We start from the raw sequence: 21,165 nt of genomic DNA on the forward strand, positions 1-21,165 counted from the left end.
ATGGAACAGATCCAAAATATACAACACACTAATCTCAAAGCATTACCATTCTTAACAGAGACAGTGGTTTAAGTTTTATTGGACATAGTGTTTGCTATATGAATAATATAAAGAGGACAAGACCTATTACACATCAGTAAGTTCACTTTGAAACAACTGGTGCCAAGCCTCAGAGCTCCTGTTTTGGTGAGAGTCACAAGCAAATCACAATCAAGAAAAATTATTTAGTAGTTAGCCATTTATGGACAATGATAGACATTCTCATGAACTTACTTTTAAAAGAGAAATTTCATCCTTTTGTGAGTTAAGTTTGGGTACATTGATGATTTTAAAAAGGTGAAAGAAAATTAATATAAAATTAATTGAGTTGGAACTAAATGTCTTGGTATTGTGTTCCATGTGAGCTATTAAAAGAAAGTCTTGTGGTGTCACTCTTTCTTCACTAAAATCAAAGGAAGGGTAACCAAGTAGTTATTTGTGTTTTTTTTCTTATTTCTCTTGACTCTATATATTGTCTCAACAGTAAAGATAAATCATGTATTACTGTAGTTGTAAACGTTCTCACTAGTAATACTGGTTCAGCAGCTTTCCACTGTGTTGCTGGTGCTGCCATCTACTGAACAGAGAAACAAACAAAATCTGGTGAGATTGTTTTGGTTCACATTCAGCAGCCTTCCATGAAAACAACTGCACGAAAATTAGCCCTAAGCAAACTCTTTCCCACTTAGTACTTACTTATTTTGTCCTTGTTATTTGGATAATTATGTGTATAAAAAAAAGTAAAAATCTTTTGTCTTTTAGGTTTTTAAAATAGAAAGTCTTTAAGTTATCTTTCATAGGGTCACTTAAGTACACCAACTAAAATAACTGGCTGTTGAAGAGCAGTGTTAATATCTCAAGGCTGACATGTTATATCCAGCTTAAAACTACAGTTGGATAACAAACAATGTTCTACTATTAAACTAAAAACTAGATGCAATTATTGATTAATTAATTCATTAATAAGCAGGGTTTTGCTAGTTTTAATTTTGTAATGCTTACAATGATGAGGAATGAACCATCTTTTGTTTTAGTAACTTCTTCAAACTACCTTTCTTCAAAAATAAATAATCACCTATTGGATTATGGAATATGAAAGAAAATTAATTTTGTTGTATGGAAATTTTCTGACCTGAATTTATACAGTGATGGAAACTTATTTTGTATCTATTCTATTTTAAATACAGTCATTTAACTGGAGAATCTACTCTATCCTGTAGCATTTACTGCTACCCCCCTTCATGATTAAGTTTGGTGCTTCTGCACAGGACTGACGGGGTGCTGCTGTATTGAAGATGCCACTTCAAGATGAGATGTTTAACTGGGGCTCTATCTATATATTCATTGATACACCACCATGTTACTTCTGTGAATTCTCCTAGCACTTTGATTATCTTTTTTTTACCTCAAAAACAACAAATTTCTTGCTTTACTATTTATGCTAGGTTGTGTGCGGATCAAAGAGAAAAGCTGTAAAGCTTGGGCATTTTGAAAGAATAAAAGGCTCATAATAAATGCAAGTTTGTTCCTGCCATTGAGTATGTGAGGAGTTTTAATTAATTTATAAGGAAATATTACTTAGATGAAATGTTTACATTTTTACAAATTTATAATCATTAGTATTTACTAATTAATATTGATTAAATAATATACCATCTGAAAAATGTCATCTAAATTGGGACGTACAAGCTGATTGAAAATCGTACTAATTATTTTGAAAATATCTCTCATAGCATCCTATTACTTTATTTGACCTGTGTGTGCTCAAAATATTGTATGAATATTCAGAAATAGGAAGACTGTGCTCTTCTGGTTTCCAGATTTAGTAGTTTATCTTCATGGCGATGGTGGCTCTCTAAAGCAAATGAGAATCTCACACACAAATGCAAAATATACTGTAAGTCTACACATTTAAAATTTGCATGGAATAAAGATTAATAATGAGATTAAATAATATTCTCATAACGTTTTTAAACCATCACTTCTGTCTATAACCTTCCCACAGATAGTGTTTGGCTTAAATATTTTATCACCTCCTTTGGGTAGGCATGTTTGATCAAGATCATAGAGCAGTACAACAGAGGAACAGGCCATTCGGCCACAATTTTGTGCTGTACCAGCTAAAAAGCAAATCAGAAACACCCAAACACTAATCTCTCCGACCTACACCATGTTCACATCCCTACATCTTTCTATCCAAACATCTCTTAGAAGACTCTAATGTATTTGCCTCTACCACCATACCGTGCAGCACATTCCAGGCATCCATGACTGAATAAAAAAACTTACCTCTCACATCCCCTTTGAATCTATCCCCTCTCACCTTCAATGCAAGCCCTCTGATATTAGACATTTCAACCCTGGGAAACAGATACTCTCTGTCCACTCTATCTATGCTTCTCATAATCTTATAAAGCTCTATCAGATCTCCCCTCAGTCTCCAGCACTCCAGAGAAAACAACCCAAGTTTATCCAGCCTCTTGTGATAGCACACGCCCTCTAAACCAGGCATATCTAGTTCCTTAATTTAAGGGAGATAGTGGTTTGCATTTCTGTGTTTTTATTCCACTATTCAAGATCATTTGTGTTTTTCTATTTTCTGTAAATGTAATGTAGTTTAAGAAACATTAAACAATGTATAAAAGCCAGAGTATTTATGAATCTGATGTACAGTAGAAATACTGTACTGACTGTGCCCCATATGTGAGGAATATCTGTCAGGTTGAAAATGTTTCAGACAAACCATAAACTTGCATAAAGTGACTATCAAGCAGGCAGATTATATTCGAAATGAAGATACTACACCGAAAGAATAATGGAAGGAAGGAAGGAAGGACAAACTTGCATTTATAAAACACCTTTCACATCCTCTTGATATCTTAAGACACTAAAATTAATAAAGTTTGTGGGTGTCTATAATTAGTGGTGTAATGGTTATATTACTGGACTAATAATTTCAAATTTTGTTGTGGCAATTTGAAATAGAATTTTGTATAGTTTCAAATTATAAGCTGGTTTAGTGAAAGTGACAACAAAAAAGCTACTGCCATTAACTCCAAATTGGCTCACTAATGAATTAATGGCTTTACCTGGTCTAGTCTGTATATGAATACAAGCCCAATCAATGCAAACCACTTAGTTGTGTTAATAAGGACAAAAAATAAATTATGCAACATTCTGAAAATGAATTTAATTAAAATACAGGTAAGAACTAATTGATGCTTCAAATGATCAATGTTTCACCTTTGAGTATAACATTCCCAAAGCTGGTGTTTCTATTAAACGTATGAAAGTATGTTTTATCTCCTGTGGGTGGGTGTATTGGTTATCTGGTTCTATAATTTAAGAACACAGAAAATTATTGAGGAAAATAGCTACTGGTTTGATTGAGAATCACAGTGCAGCAATAATTCTCCAGTGAGAGGTGGGAAATCTCTGCTTACAGGAAAATTTCATCATGTAAAATGTAATGTGTTAAAAGTAAGAAAGCAGTTTTATCCAAATCATAATATTTATATGGCTATCATGAGCCTTGCGTTAAAGCTGTCCACATTTTTTTCTTCATGGAAATTTCCTCTGTCATCCCAATTTCAGTTCTCCCAGACTACCTATAGAATCCTGACTTGATGCTATTCAAATCAGAGGTCTTGTTCAACTTCACACTGCAAATCTTTCGCTGCAAAAATTGTTACCCGTGCTTTTGTCACCTGCAGTCTAGCCTTACTGTGTTTTCCTCAGTGGCTTTCTGTGTTCCTCAATACGGAAACTCAACTTTAACACTCAGTTTTCACTCAATTTGTCCCCACCAACTCTCTCCTAATTTTCTTTGGTATTGTATTCAAAATCTTTACTTGTTTATATATTCTGCAACTTCCATCCCCCAACCCCCAACCCCCACCCGGCCTTGTTCTGCCCTTCTTGTTCCAGCATGTATTCCTTCACAGGATGTGGGTGTTACTGCTGAGACAATTAGAGGACCTACTCTTGTGCCTTAGGCCTATATAAACAACTGTTTGTAGCTCAAGGACTGGTAGAAAAGATGGGGAAATGGATATGGTGCGCCGACTGCTTGCCTCCTTTCCGTGGTCAGCTGGTAGGTTTCACGCTTCTGTGACATTAATTAACTGTTTTAATTGAGGGGGTACATATTTTAGTTTAGAGGCACAATGCTTGTTTTGACATCTTAGTCTGAATGGAATAGCCATTGCTTGAAACATTAGGGCAGTAAATATTGCTGCTGCCTCAGTCCTCCAGTGACCTCAGTTCAATTCTGACCACCATGTGGAGCTTCCTGACACAGCTTCTGTTTTCATCCTGCTGTCTTCATTTCCTCACACATCCCAAGGACTTGCCGATTGGTAGGTTAATTAGATAAGTAGATTATGCTGGTGGTAAGATATTTAGGCGAGGACTCGATGGACACTGTTGAAAGAGAATAGATTACAGGGAAGTAAAAAAGAGGGGGATAGTTTTGACAGGATTGTGCTAAGAACAGGCATAGTATTGATGGGCTGAATGTCCTATCCATAACTAGTTATATTACTTTAGTGGTGATTTGAAAGAAGCATTTCTTTTTCTTTTTGCTGCTCTGGAGCATTATAGACACCCCATTTCACACCTGAGTCAATCCTGGTGTTCACTACTCCTCCATCACAGCTGATTCATTCTTCAATTAGCCATAGTGTATCTTCCCTATCATTAGACACCCTCTGGAATGCTGTTTAACTTCACCGTTCTTCTCCACCCTGAACTATGCCATCATTAATTCCACATTTTCACCACTGTGTAAAGTCTCCTGAAAGGTTTTTTTCTATCTTAAGTATGATTTATAATATAATTGGAAAGCAGGTGTATGTTAATTGGAGGGCATTTAAGTTTCAGCTTCAACTGAGAATTAGCGAATATAAATCTTGTGTGAATTGGAATGTTGTCTGCAATTTCGCATCTCTTTGAGGATCATAATGAATCATTTTGATAGAGAATTCGATTAGGGTAATGAGAGAAAGTGTGTGAAAATAAGTGGAGCATTTCGAGTAAAAGCGACAGCAATGGGTCTGTAACTGCTAACATTCTATTAAGAGATTTAGAGATGAGTAAAATGTGTCTTAGGCTTGGACCTTACAGTGTCAAATTAAAACATGTCCATAGTTCCATTATAAATTCTCATTCAGAAGTGGTCTACAATGAAGGGAAATATGTTATTTTCAAAACCACACAGCTTGAAATGTTTGTTCTTTGTAACCCTTGTCCTCCCTGGTGAGATTTATTGATGATTTCTCTTTTCCCTATAAAGAATAAATGAGATCCAAAAGAATATTAAGGAACACATAAAGAAATTGATGTAAAAATTTAGGTCTGAGAGTCAACATTCCGATTGAATAGCGAGTGGAACATTAGCTGATGTGTAGATTACGGCCACAAGTGAAATCTGTGGTGGGGACTGGGTTAAGCTGCTGTTCAATTTCATGTCAGTGCATTGAGATATCCAATGAGACTCCCATCCATCCCCATAAGGAGTTTAAAAGAAAAAGAAACTGTGAGACCTTAAGAAGATAAAGGGATGAAAAGAGAGAGAGAGGCCTAGAGAATTTCATGATATTAAGGGATGTAGAAATGAAAGGAAAATTGAAGCTGGAGGATTGAGACAATTAGAGAGAAATGAAACATGAGGAATAAGAAAGAGGTGCCACTGAAGGGGCAAAGGAAGATGAAGGGTAGTAGGTAAGTGAAAGAGCTTGAGGGATAAGTGTGAATGACTGAGTAGCTGGGAAGGCCGATGGGTAGTGTGAGGGAGATTGATTAAAAAAAGAGGTGGAGACAATATGAAGGATAGAGGGAAGAATAGAGAGTAGCAGGTGAAGAAAAGAGAGAGATTGAAAGGAATGTTAAGACTAAATGAAGAAAAGGGTGAGTGGGAGAGAGAGGTAAGAATAAGGATGAAGGGAGTGAAGGTGAGAGTGAAAATAAGAATATACTGTAAGTAGGCTATTCATCCCATGTGACTGCTTCTATTAAGTAGGATTGTGGCTCATATATTACTTCAATATCACTTTCATACATTGACCCATACCCCTCAATTCCCTCAATATTGAAAAATCTATCAATTTCTGTCAAAACATCCTCTGTCTCCACAGTTTTCTTGGATGGAGAATTCCAAAGGTGCTCTCCGCTCTCAGTGAAGAGATTTCTTCTCATCTCAATGGTGACCAGTTGTCCTCGTATTTTGACACTGTGATCCTTGCTAAGGGAAAAGAATTCAATCAGTAAGAATCTTGAATGAATCAGTGAGATGACCTTGTACACTCTAGAGTTCAGGAGATTAAAACCAAAAATGTTTAACACATCCTTGTGGCAAAACTGGCCATCTCTGAAATTAATCTGGAAAACGTTGCACACATCTTACAATGACATCATTTCTTGGAGAGGGAAACCAGACCTGTATCTAACAATTCAGATGCAGTCTTGCAACAGCCCTATATAAATGGAGCACAACATCTTTACACTATTTCCCCAAGATAAGTTGAATACAGGCCAAAATACCAGTTACTTGTAATTGTAAATCAAAAACTGCAGAAGTTGCAAGCCTGAAATAAAAGCAGAGAGTGCTGGAAACACTCTGTAGGGCAGGGTTAATGTTTCAGATCAAAGATTACTTGATCTGAAATCTTAATAGTGTTTTTCCATAGATACTGCCTGACCTATACTGTATATTCCTAGCCCTTCTGTTTTCATACTAATAGCTTGCTCAGCCTGTACGTTCACTTTCCATCGTAAGTTCCTTTGTTTACCATCACATTTCAGTCTGCATTTGAAAACTACTTTTCAAAAATTTCTACCAAAGTGGATACATTTTCCACATTGTATTTCATCTGTGATGTGCTTTCCTAATTGCATGAACAGTCTACATACCACAGCACTATGTTCCACACCAGTCATATGGCCATCCAGGTTTAGATGAAGAGCTAACATATACAGTGGTGCTAGAAAGTTTGTGAACCCTGTAGAATTTTGTCTATTTCTGCATAAATATAATCAGATAAAAATGTGATCAAGTCCTAAAACTAGATAAAGAGAACCGAATTAAATAAACAACACAAAAATGTTATACTTGTTCATTTATTTATTGTGAAACAGATCCAATATTACATGTATTTGTTGGAAAAAAGTATGTGCATGTTTACTTTCAGTATCTGCTGGGACCCCCTTGTACAGCAATAACTTCAACCAAGTATTTTTGGTAACTACTTTTCAGTCCTGCACATCGACTTGGAGGAACTTTAGGTTATTCCTCCTTACAAAACTGCTTCACCTCTGGGATGTTGGTGGGCTTCCTTCAGGAACTGCTTGCTTCAGACCCTTCCACAACATTTCTATGGGATTACGGTCAGGACTTTGACTCAACCATTCCAAAACACGAATTTTGTTCTTTTTAAACTATGCTTTCATTGATTTACTCTTGTCTTTTGGATCATTGTCCTGTTGCATTATCTAACTTCTATTAAGCTTCAGGTGATGGACTGCTACCTTGGCACTCTCCTATAAAATATCTGGATACATTTTTGAATTCATTGTTTCCTCAATGATTGCAAGCTCTCCAGGCCCTGATGCAACTAAGCAGCTCCAAACCATGATGCTTCTTCCACCATGCTTCACAGTTGGGGTGAGGTTTTGGTTTTGGTGTGCAGTGCTCCTTTTCCTCCACATATCTGCCAAAAAGTTCCAACTTTTTTCTCATATATCCACAGACCATTCTCCTGGAAGCATCGTAGAACATCCAGGTGGTCTTTTGCAAACTTGAGACATGCAGCAATGTATTTTTTTTGGAGGGTGGTGGTTTCTTTCATGGTGTCCTTCCATGATCACCTTTCTTTTTCAGTGTTTTTCTTATATTGGACACATGAACAGAGATTTTAGCAAGTTCTAGAGATTTCTGTAGGTCTTTTGCTGTTACCCTTTTTTTCACCTCCTTTGGCATTGCATCTTTGCAGGATGTCCACTCCTAGGAAGAGTAGCAACAGTACAGAGTTTCCTCCATTTGTAGACAATTTCTCTTAATGTGGACTGATGAACACTCAGGTCTTTCAAAATGTTTTTGTAGCCTTTTCCAGCCTGGTGCATCTCTACAATTCTTCTTCTAAGAATTGATCGTGGCAAGGTGCACATAAACAGATCTTTCTTGAGAAGAGCAGACTCTGTCAGTAACCCGACTTTGTCTTTTTTATAGGGCAGGGCACCTCTACAACTCACACCTCGAATCTCATCTCATTGATTGGAACACCTGACTCCAAATAGCTTTTGTAGAAGGCATTACCCCAGAGGTTCACATACTTTTTTTCAATAAATACATGCAATATTGGATCATTTTTCTCAATAAACAAATGAATAATGTTTTTTGTGTTATTTATTTAATTGGGTTCTCTTTACCTAGCTTTAGGACTTGTGTGAAGATCTGATCACATTTTAGGTCATATTTAGCCCGGAAATAGAGAAATTTCTACAGGGTTCACAAACTTTCTAGCACCACTGTATATTACACTTGGTCTCCTCATTAAAATTGATTAATGGTTGGCATAGGCTTAGTGAGCTGAAGGACCTATTTCTGTGCTGTTTGTGTTTAAGATTCACTGATTCCAAACTGTTGCACAGCACCTGTGGCACTCCATTAGTTACAACCTTCCAACCTGAAAGTGGACAGAAAACAAGTGCCTTCTGCCCACTAACCAATCCTCATTCCACAGTGGTATATTACCCCAGTAATGCATGCTTTAATTTTCTTTAAATATCTCCTGCACCTTATGGAAGTCCAAATACATCTGAAAATCCAAATTCTTCACAACCACAGGTTCATTCTTAAGCATTTCTGCTAGCTATAGTCTCAAAAAAAAGTTCTAACAGATGTTTCAGATCTAATTTCTTTCCATAAATCCACATTGACTCTGCTGAATCTTATAATTATTTTCTAAGAGTCCTGCTACCATTTCCATAATAATAGATCCCTGCATTTTCTCTGCCACCGATGTCAGGCCAACTTGCCTGAAATTTGGTAATGACAACCAATGTATGGAAGATATACACAATCATCTTTTTAACAAACCTTGAAATATACTGTAGATCATAAATGACAGGATTTATTGGTTTTAAGTTCCCTCAGTACGTGTTTCCTTTAGGGTCTTTATGTCTTAAAGGGATATGTGTTTGTTGTAAACTATGTATTCATTCTTTAAAGATCAACTATTGCTTGTCTACTGATACACTTTTTGTATTGTGCTTTCTCAATCTATAAGAGCTTTGTACATTTATAGTTGGTTTTGCCTATGCCTAGCCTGAAAACCCTGGGTTTCAATGGAACTAATTCATTTTTGATCTTATTATAAAATTACTAATGTTGTGATCACTCTTTTTAATCACATGATTAATTAGTTCTTTCTAATTAGATCGGATTTTAAATGGTCTATTCCTAAATGATTGCACTACATGGAACTGTATAAAAACACCTTGCATAAATTCAGTGAATACATCCACCCTGTTACTGCTTATCTGGTTTGCATGTTTCACCATGAATATAGGGTCACTGAGTGAGTTTGAGGAAGATGGTGACAGTTTGCTTGCTGTGTGTGTGCATGTGGGATTGAATGAGAAGATCAGGGAGGGAAAATGATGACTGATTCAGGACCAGTGAGGTGGAATGAAAGTTAAAGGAAGAGCATATCAGGGTTGGGAGTGGGAGTGGGAGTGAGGGGCTGAGAGGTAGTAGTGAGGGCAAATGAGGTAGAATAAATTGTAATAGCATCCTGACAGCATTTAATGCTGCAGGAACTTGACATAAGTACTGACTTCATGTACTGTCTATGGGGGGTTTATACTTTCTCCCTGTTACCAAATGGTTTCAGATTAGTGTTCCTGTGTTGAGGCAGGTTAACTAGCTGTTGCAAATTATCTGTATTGGAGGTGAGGAATGAAGGGGAGAGAAAGTGCTTTGGGTTCAGGGAAACAAGGGAGAGAATGGGAGGCATGGAGGGGGAGACGAGGCAAGGGAGAGGAGGCGGGACAACAGCACGAGGGGAGGGTGGAAAGGAAGGGAAAAAATGAACAGCAGGTAGTGTGGCAGAGGTGGGGGGTAGATGAGAGGATGAGCGAGAGGAGGAAGGAGAAATAGGTAACGGAAGGAACTGGGACAAACTAAGGGCAAGTTGAGGTGAGAAGAGGAGATTAGATGGGCAAATGGGATGAGATGGGAAAGGAATTAAGAGGAATTGAGGTGCGATAGAAGGGGTGGGGGTAAGGAAAGGTTGAAGGAGCTGAACTGGAGGGTATACCTAAATGAAGAGTTGAGTGTGGAGAGGGGTATAAGGTGAGTGGACATGAAGTGAATTGGAGGGAGGAGAAAGTGAGTAAGAAGGGAATGGTTTCCAGACGGAGATGGCATCAGTGGTGAGGAGGGGATGAGGCGATAAAGGGCTGGTTGTGTTGAGGAGGGAATAAGGTAAGGTGTTGGGGGGATGGGGTGAGTAGGGATATGGATATTGAGGGGATGGGGTGAGAAAGGATGTGAGTGTTGAAGGGATCTGAGGAGGGATATGGGTATTGAGGGATGTGGGTGTTGAGTATGGGATGGGATGATGAGGTGAGGAAGGATTTGGGTGTTGGGATAGGGTGATGAGGTGAGGAGGGATGTGGGTGTTGAGGGGATGGGGTGATGAGGTGAGGGTGTTGAGGCGGAGATGGGGTGTTGAATTGGGGTGAAATGAGCAGAGGCGGGAGAGGGAGGCGCGGAATCTTCACGCGCCGTCTCCCTGTCACTGAGAGCAGAGCTGAGCCAATGAGCGGCCGGGAGGTGGAGCCACTGTGTGTCGCCGGATCGAGGTAAAGGGCCAGTGAGCGGCTATAAATAGAGCAGCGACTGTCAGCTGCGGGCAATCGGCGGCAGTACGCAGTGGCTGCGGGACGAGAATCAGCATCTCTTCACCCACAGCCAGCGCGTGTGTGTTGCTATTGACACCGGCCCGTTATCTGCCAGAGCGATCGTCGATTCCGGCTTCACCGTGGACGGACGGACGCCTGGAGAGCGCACCCCGATTTCACCCGACTTGCTACAGGTGTGCACAGCCTGGGGGTGGTGGTTTAGTGGTCGGGAGCAGGTTGGTAGAGCGGGGTGGGCGTGTGGGGCAGATCTGGTGTCACTCTGGGTTTCGCTGAATGCTACAATACATGCCGAAACAATTCTGATTTCCAGGCGTCTGTGTTTTCTGCTACCTTCTCTGTTGTGATTCTCAATAAACCAGCCGCCTGGTTCCTCTATAATTATGGATTGTCAATAATCCATTGCAATCTTGCCCCTCATTTGAGGGTCGTAAACAGCTTGGAACTAGGATTAACTCAAAGCATCAGCGGCGGGATGAGCCGGAACCCATCTGTGTACCGCACTCGGTATAGCAGGGCGAAGTTTATACAACAGGTGTGTAACTTTCTTGTTTTCAGTATTTGAACTATGTATTAACAAACAGCAAACGCATGTGATAGTGAATGAGAATTCTCTTTTAGTGGATTGCCCAGATAAAGCCCCATATTTATTACCCTGGAATCCTGGACATCATGAATATAAGAAGGTTAAGATTGGAAGGGGGATGTTCCTAAAACTGGAGTCTTCAGCTTCGCTACATTCCATTACTATAGAGAATGGGGGTAAGTTTAATTTCCTAAACGATTTCCGTACGTGTAAACAATCCCCCCCCCCAAAAAAAACATTGTTTTTTTACTTATCGAGACTCGGTTATGTTTTAACACGTCGTCCTGACAGAGTAGATGCTACATTTAAAATTTGAGAGCGCATGCATTGCTGAATGCACCTGAGACTTCGGCCTGTTTTGGTAATTGGTTTTCTGTTCAAAGGTGATGGGGGCAGTCAATCAGCTCTAGTGACCATCGGTGACCGTGCTGTGGACGTTATTTTGCAGGTAAACTCGTGTTTGATGATGCGCCGAAATCTCCCATCACTCTGAAAATCCGCTATATTCTGATCAGGAATGGAGGAGAGCTGCATATCGGATCGGACAAGTGTCCCTATAACTCCACCGCCACCATCACTCTCTACGGAAAGTCGACAGATGCATTAAACATGGGGCATTTTGGTCAGAAGTTCATTGGTGTGGATAAGGGGGGCATCTTGGAGTTACATGGAAGGAAAAGCTTGTCCTGGACGGCTTTAGCCCGAACCCTCTACCCCGGCGGGTTGCAGTCTGGGGCTTACCGCTTTGATAAGTACTGGGGCAACAGAGGCATTAACATCAGGGTAGTGGACCAAGACACGGCCAAGGTGCTCGCAGCCCACCGTTTCGACACTCATCTCTGGGCTAATGAGAGCAGGCGGCTGCAGGAGTTTCTGCGTCGCCAGCCGAGAGGGCGAGTTGTGGCCATTGCTGTCGGAGATTCGGCTTCCAGGAGATTGACGCTGTCCGCCAGAAATGACATGACTGAACTACTGGGGAGCAAAGAGGCGAGGTATCTGGGCTTCAGGTGAGGCACCTCGGGCTGGCGTTCCGGGCGATTAATTTGTATGTTAAATTCTGTTTACTTTCAACAAGCAGTTGGGCGCGCTCCTTACACTTACCGACAATGTAGTTCAAATTCGCCTTCCTCTTAATTCTGACCGGGTAGGGTAGACTTTGCGTCCGTTCATTTGGAGCTGCAGCGTTAACTCAAAGCAATTTCTGTAAGATTAACGTGTGCCTGCGTTTATAATTAGGTCACAAGATGGAGGATGGTAGAGAGCGCATTCCCTATCTCTCCACATGTAGTCTGAGACATTTTTCGACATGGAAGTTATCGCTTGTCTTGTCAGTTGGGTGGGATTTTCATTTTGCAAGTCCTCATAACTATATTTGGATTAACGTGAAGGATGTGAGTTTACTAAAGCGTATGTTTAATGAGTGCAAAATGTACCACCATGGACAGCTCCCCAAGTCCTTAATGGGTGATTGGCCAGGTTGCTTGAAAATGCCTTTAAATATTCCAAATTTTGTATATATTTGAGTTTTATGCCTGTGCCTCTATAAGTCACAGTGGCAGGTGGTTTCATTATGATCTTTGCCGATCTAGATATTGATTTACTTTAGACAACCATGGGCTGCTGTTGGAGTAATTGGAGAATCATCTGCTGTGGAAGAAAAAAAACTATACCAACCTAATGGATCAACTGATATGGCTGTAGCTAGAAGAGAATTTCAGACATATGATGGGATTCATTTCACAGTTACTGCCTTCAGTGAGTGGGTGAGAGGTGAGTCTAATCAGTTTCATGTTTTTGTTTTGAGATCTATATTGTTATTGTCACCACTCTCTGCTACAACTCCAAACACATTGAAGGAGGTGTTTCTGATTCTCCATTTCTAACTATTTTCCCTTCACTGATTAAGTAAACAAAATCTTGCATTTGTAGAGTACCAGCATACATGTAAACAAGTGAGAAATGTAATTGCAGATATCTGAAGACAGGTGGCAAATGATCAGAATATATTTTTAAAAAAGTGACTAAAATACTGAAAGGAAAGGGAAAGATGAAGTATAGGATAAAACATTCAGAAATGTAAGAGCTTTTATAGATATTTAAGTAATAAACATAGTGAGTTTTGGATAATTAATAATGGAAATTGGTATATGAATTTCAAAGATATTTTGCAATGGTCTTCACCTAAGGATACAAGTGATATCTCAAATTGCTTCAGTTTCCTTCTTTCATCCCAAAGCTGTGCTGATTATTTGTTTTATGAGTCAATGTAACTTGCCTCAAGGGTGGGTGAGTGGGAGCGCCTGGTAAGAATGTGGGGAGGGGTGAATGGGAGCGCCTGGTAAGAATGTGGGGAGGTGAATGGGAGCGCCTGGTAAGAATGTGGGTGGGTGAATGGGCGCGCCTGGTAAGAATGTGGGGGGGGGGTGAATGGGCGCGCCTGGTAAGAATGTGGGGGGGGGGTGAATGGGCGCGCCTGGTAAGAATGTGGGGAGGTGAATGGGCGCGCCTGGTAAGAATGTGGGGGGGGGTGAATGGGCGTGCCTGGTAAGAATGTGGGGAGGTGAATGGGCGCGCCTGGTAAGAATGTGGGGAGGTGAATGGGCGCGCCTGGTAAGAATGTGGGGGGGGGGTGAATGGGAGCGCCTGGTAAGAATGTGGGGGGGGGGTGAATGGAAGCACCTGGTAAGAATGTGGGGAGGTGAATGGGAGCGCCTGGTAAGAATGTGGGTGAGTGAATGGGAGCACCTGGTAAGAATGTGGGGGGGGGTGAATGGGAGCGCCTGGTAAGAATGTGGGGGGGTGAATGGGAGCGCCTGGTAAGAATGTGGGGAGGTGAATGGGAGCGCCTGGTAAGAATGTGGGGGGGTGAATGGGAGCACCTGGTAAGAATGTGGGGGGGGGGGGTGAATGGGAGCGCCTGGTAAGAATGTGGGGGGGGGTGAATGGGAGCGCCTGGTAAGAATGTGGGGAGGGGTGAATGGGAGCACCTGGTAAGAATGTGGGGGGGGGTGAATGGGAGCACCTGGTAAGAATGTGGGGGGGTGAATGGGAGCACCTGGTAAGATTGTGGGGAGATGATTGAAAAATTGTATTAATACAGAATCAGTATATAAACATGTGGGTTGATTGTCAGCATGGAATCAGTGGGCTGATGATTCCTGTATGTTTGGCTAGATTCAAAAAGTAGGGAGATTACATTTCAGTTACACAGGGCAATGGTGAAACTACATTTGGGGTACTGTGTATGGTATTGGTTTCAGTTCTTTAAGGATAGATATCTGTTGAAAGCAATTCATGAACATTTACTGGAGGGATACCTAGAAATGGTGGGTTGTCTTATGAGAAAAGTTTGACAGTCAAGGCTTGAATCTGCTGGAACATAGAAGAGTGAGAGTAAACACCAAAGAAACATAAAATGGCAGGATGAGTGTGGAGAGGGTATTTTCTCTTACGGGAGAGCTAAAGATCAGCTGATATGGTTGTAGCTAGAAGAGACTTTTTAAAATAGAAAGTAACATTTTACTTTGAGAAGCTTTGGAACATTGATCTTGTCGTGGCATGTGGCCAAGTTGGACTCACGAACTGAAGGTCGTGGGTTCAAGACTCGGCCAAGGCAGTGTGTTGTGTCTTTGAGCAAGGCACTTAACCACACACTGCTCCAGTCCACCCAGCTGAGAATGGGTACCAGCAAATGCAGGGGGTTAACCTCGCGATAGACTGGCGTCCTGTCGGGGGCAGGGGGAGTCTCGTACTCTCAGTCGCTTCGCGCCACAGAAACTAGCTTAAGCACCGGCCTGATGGGCCACAAGGCTCGGGACTAACTTTAACTTATCGTTTTGAGGAAAGGAATCTAAATATATTTGTTGGATTCACAGTGAGCAAGGGGTTAAAGTAGGTGGTAATTTGGAGTTGAAGTTGCAGTAAGATCAGCCATGATTTTGAATGGAGTAGCAGGGTCACATGGCCTACTCCTCCTTCTAATTTATACCCAAGTGTGTATTAATAAGAACTTCTATGTTTATAAAAGGAAAAAAAAAGATTAGCAAGGGCAAATGTGTGTCCTTCTAGAAAGTTCACAAGACTATAATGGGGAAATTTGAAACTTGTCAGAAATACTGGAGGAATGGGATGCTAATGAGAAAATTAAAGAAATCAGTGTTACTAAAAGCCACTGGAGAAGTAATGTGCCTGAAAATGAATAAATCTCAAGGAACCAAAGAACTACCTCTGAGGATTTTAAGAGGTAACTATGGAGATACTGATGCCCTGCTTGTCATCATCCAGAATTCTATAGTGTCTGCAATGGTTCTCCTAACTGGAAGGTAACAATCTCATTTCAACACACTTTGGAAAAGAAATAATATGCCTGAGACAGCATGAGATTGTGAAAGAAATATATTGATGGATGTAATTTTGAGATTATATGCAGTAACAAAGATGAAGAACTAGTGGATGTGGTGTATTTGGATTTTCAGAAGGCTCTGACAATGTACACAAGAAGCTGGTAAAATTGGAGGAATGTATTGGTATGGATTGAGTTGGACAATTGACAAAAAGCAGCTGGCTAACATTAGATTGGCAGATTGTGACTAGTGGTGCACCAGAGGGATTACATTGGGGTGCCAACTATTCACCATTCGATAATAATGATTTGGCTGAAGTGAAAAACGTAATATTTACAAATTGACAGGTGGAAAATTTAAATAGAAATGTGTGTAGTCATGAAGATACTAAGAGGCTTAATGGGAACAAAAGCAAGCTGATTGAGTTAGCATCAATGTAGTAGATGGAGCACATTATGGGAAAAAATGTGAGGGCCATTCACTAGCAGAAAAATCAGAAATACTGAGCTTTGAAATTAGAAAATTAGAATGCTGGAAACACCAAGCAGGCCAGGAATCAAAGAAAAATTGAATTAACATTTTATAATAAGGACATAACTAGGAGACTGAGCAACGTTGCTGTTCCAAGGCCCTGATTCCTTTGTCTATAAGTTACAGAATGCTAACATGAAGTTGCAGCGGTATTTAGGAAGGTGAATCTATATTTTTTTTTTTGCAAGGAGATTTGAATTTAAGAGTAGAAGATACTTCTCCACAGCATAGGAACTTGGTGAGACAGAACTTGGAGTTCTGTGTACAATCTTAGTTACTTTGTTTAAAGGATAAATGGTAGTTGCTAGATATTCAAAAGGACTGCTAAAGAGGCAATGCAGTGAAGATTCAACAGACTGTTTCCTTGTACAATGAACTGATGTGAGGCTCATACGTAGTTAGCCCTCGTCTCTGGACATCTTCGAAACTTACAAAATTTGGAGATGAGAATATATCCCTTGGTTTAGGGAACAGTCTCAGAATGGGAAGCAAGTATTTTAAAAACGAAATGAGAAATTTCTTAATTTAGAGAGTGCTGAGTCTATGGAATTCTATACCCCTGGAAGACTCTGGTGATTTCAAAACAAATATTACACCATTTGAGGGATAGGTCAAGAAAATGGTGTTTAAAATAGACTGTCAACCATGACAACACACACAAAAAATGCTGGTGAACGCAGCAGGCCAGGCAGCATCTATAGGAAGAGGTACAGTCGATGTTTCGGGCCGAGACCCTTCGTCAGGACTAACTGAAAGAAGAGATAGTAAGAGATTTGGAAGTGGGAGGGGGAGATCTGAAATGATAGGAGAAAGACAGGAGGAGGAGGGATGGAGCTAAGAGCTGGAAAGTTGATTGGCAAAAGGGATACCAGGCTGGAGAAGGGAGAGGGTCATGGGACAGGAGATCTAGGGAGAAAGAAAGGGGGAGGGGAGACCAGAGGATGGTCAAGGAGTTATAGTGAGAAGGACAGAGGGAGGAAAAAAGAGAGAGGGAGAAAAAAAATAAGGGATGGGGTATGAAGGGGAGGTGGGGCATTTACAGAAGTTAGTGAAGTCAATGTTCATGCCATCAGGTTGGAGGCTACCCAGACAGAATACAAGGTGGTGTTCCTCCAACCTGAGTGTGGCTTCATCTTGACAGTAGAGGAGGCTGTGGATAGACATATCAGAATGGGAATGGGACGTAGAATTAAAATGTGTGGCCACTGGGAGATCCTGCTTTCTCTGGCGGACAGAGCATAGGTTTTCAGTGAAACAGTCTCCCAGCCTGCGTCAGGTCTCGCCAATGTATAGAAGGCCACATCGGGAGCACCGGACGCAGTATATCATCCCAGCCGACTCACAGGTGAAGTGTCGCCTCACCTGGAAGGACTGTCTGGGGCCCTGAATGGTGGTGAGGGAGGAAGTGTAAGGGCATGTGTCACACTTGTTCCACTTACAAGGATAAGTGCCGGGAGAGAGATCGATGAGATGGGATGGGGGGGATGAATGGACAAGGAAGTCGTGTAGGGAGCAATCCCTGCGGAAAGCAGAAAGGCGGGGGAAGGAAAGATGTGCTTAGTGGTGGAATCCCGTTGGAGGTGGCGGAAGTTACGGAGAATAATATGTTGGACCCGGAGGCTGGTGGGCTGGTAGGTGAGGACCAGGGGAACCCTATTCCTAGTGGGGTGGCGGGAGGATGGGGTGAGAGCAGATGTGCGTGAAATGGGAGAGATGCGTTTGAGGGCAGAGTTGATGGTGGAGGAATGGAAGCCCCTTTCTTTAAAAAAGGAGGACATCTCCTTCGTCCTGGAATGAAAAGCCTCATCCTGAGAGCAGATGTGGCAGAGATGGAGGAATTGCGAGAAGGGAATGGCATTTATGCAAGAGACAGGGTGGGAAGAGAAATAGTCCAGGTAGCTATGAGAGTCTGTAGGCTTGTAGTAGACATCAGTAGATAAGCTGTCTCCAGAGACAGAGACGTGATCTTGTTGAATGGAGAGCAGGCTTAGGAGTGGGATTATTTACAAATACTCCAGGTAAAAGCAGGAGTAAATCATTCAAATCATTGGAAGGGAGGGGAGCTCCAGAGTGATGTTTAACAAATCCAAAAAGAAATGAAAGAGCAATGGCACAGGAAGGGGAGAACAGTGTGGACTCTGGAAAGCCATCTTACAGGTGATACGGCAATTCCAGGCTATATTTGAATTAATGAAGGATGCTCAACAATTGTGTCTGGGCTTGAATGCTATCATCTCTTATGAAGTTAAATCAAGCGACATAGTAAACCACAGGGCTTCATTTCCAGATGAGCTCAATGGCTTCTCTGCTTGCTTTGACCGTCAAAACACGGAGGAACCATCACTAACTCCCACAGCCCCCATGATCCTGTAATTTCCTGTCTGAGGCCAACATGTGAGCAGCTTTCAGGGGAGTAAACCCAAAGAAAGCATCTGGCTCAAATGGAGTACCTAGTCAAGAAGTAAACACCTGTGCTGATCAACTGGCTGGAGTGTTCACTGAAAGTTTTAACCACTCACTTTGACAGTCTGAGGAACCCACCTGCTTCAAGCAGGCTTCAATTATACTGGTGCCTCAGAAGAATATGGTAACCTGCTTCAATGACTATCATTCAGTAGCACTTGCATCCACAGTGACGAAGCGTTTTGAAAGGCTGGTGATGAAACATATCGACTCCTGTCTGAGAAGATCCTAGAAATCAATAAAAAAATTGGAAAAAGAAAAGAAAGAAAAACCACTCTAATTTGCTTATCGGCACAACAGATCCACAGCAGATGCCATCTCATTGCCTCCTCATTCAACTCTGGCACATCTGGACAGCAAAGATGCAAACATCAGTATGTTCTTTATCGACTACAGCTTGGCATTCAGTACTATCATCTCCTCAAAGTTCAAAGTACATTTATTATCAAAGTATGTATACATTATATAACTTTGAGATTCGTCTTCTTACAAGCAGCCACAGAACAAGAAACTGAAAAGAACCCATAAAAAAAACCCAACAAATACCCAATGTGCAGAGAGGGAGAGAGAGAAAGAAAACAAATGGTGCAAATGATAAAAGTAAACAAATAGCATTTAGAACAAGTCCTCAGACATAGAGACCAGAACAGGCCCACGGTCTTAGCCTCAGTGCTTCAAGACCTTGGCCTCAATACATCCTTGTGCAATTGGATCCTTGATTTCCTCACTTCCAGAACCCAGTCAGTTTGAATTGGAAACAACATCTCCACAACCTCCATCACCACAAGGCTGTGTGCTCAGCCCCTTGCCCTACTCTCTTTACATTTATGACTGTGGCTAAGCACAGTTCCAATGCCATAATCAAGTTTGCTGATGACACCACTGTCGCAGGCTGAATCAAAAGAGGTGATAAATCAGCATATAGGAGGGAGGTTAAAAATCTTGCTGAGTGATGCCTCCACAATAACTTCTTACTCAATGTCAACAAGACCAAGGAGCTACACACACAAAATGCTAGTGGAACGCAGCAGGCCAGGCAGCTCAGGCCAAGATCCTTCATCGGCGAAACATGGACTGTACTACTTCCTATAAATGCTGCCTGGCCTGCTGCGTTCCACCAGCATTTTTGTGTTGCTTGAATTTCCAGCATCTGCAGATTTTCTCGTGTTTGTGAAGACCAAGGAGCTGATTTGTTTTTTTTACTTCAGGAGAAGGAAACCAGAGGTCTATGGACCAGTCCTCATCAGAGAATCAGAGGTGGAGAGAGCTACTTTAAATCCCTCAGTGTTATCACTGCAGATGTAAATACAATTACGAAGAAAGCACAACAGCACCTCTGCTTCCTTAGGAGATTGCAAAGATTTGGCATGACAAACTTTGAAAAACTCCAATAAATGTGTGGTGGAGAATATATTGTCTGGCTGTATTACAGCCTGTATGGAAACACCAATGCTGTTGAAAGAAAAATCTTGCAAAAAGTAGTGGATGTGGCCCAGTCCATCATGGGTAAAGCCCTCCCCACCATTGAGCACATCTACACAGAGCATTGTTGCAGGAAAGCAGCATCCATTATCAGGGACCCTCATCATCTAGGTCATGCTCCTTTCTTGCTGTTGCCATTAGGAAGAAGGTACAGGAGCCTCAGGATTCACGCCACCAGGTTCAGGAACAGTTATTACCCCTCATTCTTCAGGCTCTTGAATGAAAGGGGATAATCTTCACTCAACTTTACTTGCCCCATCACTGAAATGTTCCCAGAACCTATAGAGACAGTTTCAAAGACTCTTCATCTCATGTTCTTTACTTATTGCATAATTATTTATTATTATTGTTATTTCTTTGTTTTGTAATTACACTGTTTGTTCTATGTCCAGTTGGTGTGGTCTTTCATTGATTCTATTTATGGTTATTGGATTTATTGAGTATGCCCAAAGAAAATGAATTTCATAGTTGTATATAGTGACATATATGTACTTTGATAACAAATTTACTTTGAATGGGAAGCGAAATGTGGTAGGAAGGAACAGAAATTTTAAGCAATGCAGCAATGACTGAATCCAGAGTAATGAAGAAGATCTGTAAAATAAAACATTCAAACCTTAAAGCTCTTTATTTAAGTGCACAAAACATTTGTGACTAGATGCATAGACAGTTAATAGATAAATAGATCTATCATAGATGGTGACACACAATTGTTAGTGTGACCAGGGAAATAGAAAAACTCATGTAATGTTAATACTAACTTTCTTTGACTATATAAAATGGAAGAATGGCTGAGTTCAT

At 41.0% G+C, this 21,165-nt stretch overlaps 3 protein-coding genes across 7 annotated transcripts in view; all 3 read left to right on the forward strand.

Annotated features, from left to right (window-relative positions):
- Nucleotides 1–7,070, forward strand: part of abhd17c (abhydrolase domain containing 17C, depalmitoylase) — an 80,406-nt gene extending 73,336 nt beyond the window's left edge. For all 3 annotated transcript variants that reach the window (XR_011889079.1, XM_072278410.1, XM_072278412.1), the window contains one exon: nt 1,227–7,070. Coding sequence is in view for 2 of the 3 variants with exons in the window: in XM_072278410.1 (XP_072134511.1) it covers nt 1,227–1,234 (8 nt within the window). In the remaining variant the exon portion in view is untranslated. The remainder of the gene's footprint in view (nt 1–1,226) is intronic.
- Nucleotides 7,071–11,044: 3,974 nt separating this feature from the next.
- The window catches only part of cemip (cell migration inducing hyaluronidase 1), a 215,876-nt gene continuing 205,755 nt past the window's right edge, over nt 11,045–21,165 (forward strand). Inside the window, exon 1 of the mRNA XM_072278406.1 lies at nt 11,045–11,135. The gene's annotated coding sequence lies outside the window, so the exon portion shown is untranslated. The remainder of the gene's footprint in view (nt 11,136–21,165) is intronic.
- LOC140209845 (cell surface hyaluronidase CEMIP2-like) overlaps nt 11,048–21,165 on the forward strand; it is a 90,114-nt gene continuing 79,996 nt past the window's right edge. For 2 of the 3 annotated variants that reach the window (XM_072278407.1, XM_072278409.1), the window contains exons 1-5: nt 11,055–11,135; nt 11,273–11,494; nt 11,581–11,721; nt 11,994–12,552; nt 13,152–13,315. In XM_072278407.1, coding sequence (XP_072134508.1) covers nt 11,664–11,721; nt 11,994–12,552; nt 13,152–13,315 — 781 coding nt within the window. In that variant the 5' untranslated portion in view covers nt 11,055–11,135; nt 11,273–11,494; nt 11,581–11,663. Of the gene's footprint in view, nt 11,136–11,272; nt 11,495–11,580; nt 11,722–11,993; nt 12,553–13,151; nt 13,316–21,165 lie in introns of all 3 variants that reach the window. The other variant, XM_072278408.1, reaches the window with a different exon arrangement.

The sequence above is a fragment of the Mobula birostris genome, chromosome 14 (assembly GCF_030028105.1).
Source record: "Mobula birostris isolate sMobBir1 chromosome 14, sMobBir1.hap1, whole genome shotgun sequence".
In the NCBI taxonomy this organism is placed as follows: domain Eukaryota; kingdom Metazoa; phylum Chordata; class Chondrichthyes; order Myliobatiformes; family Myliobatidae; genus Mobula; species Mobula birostris.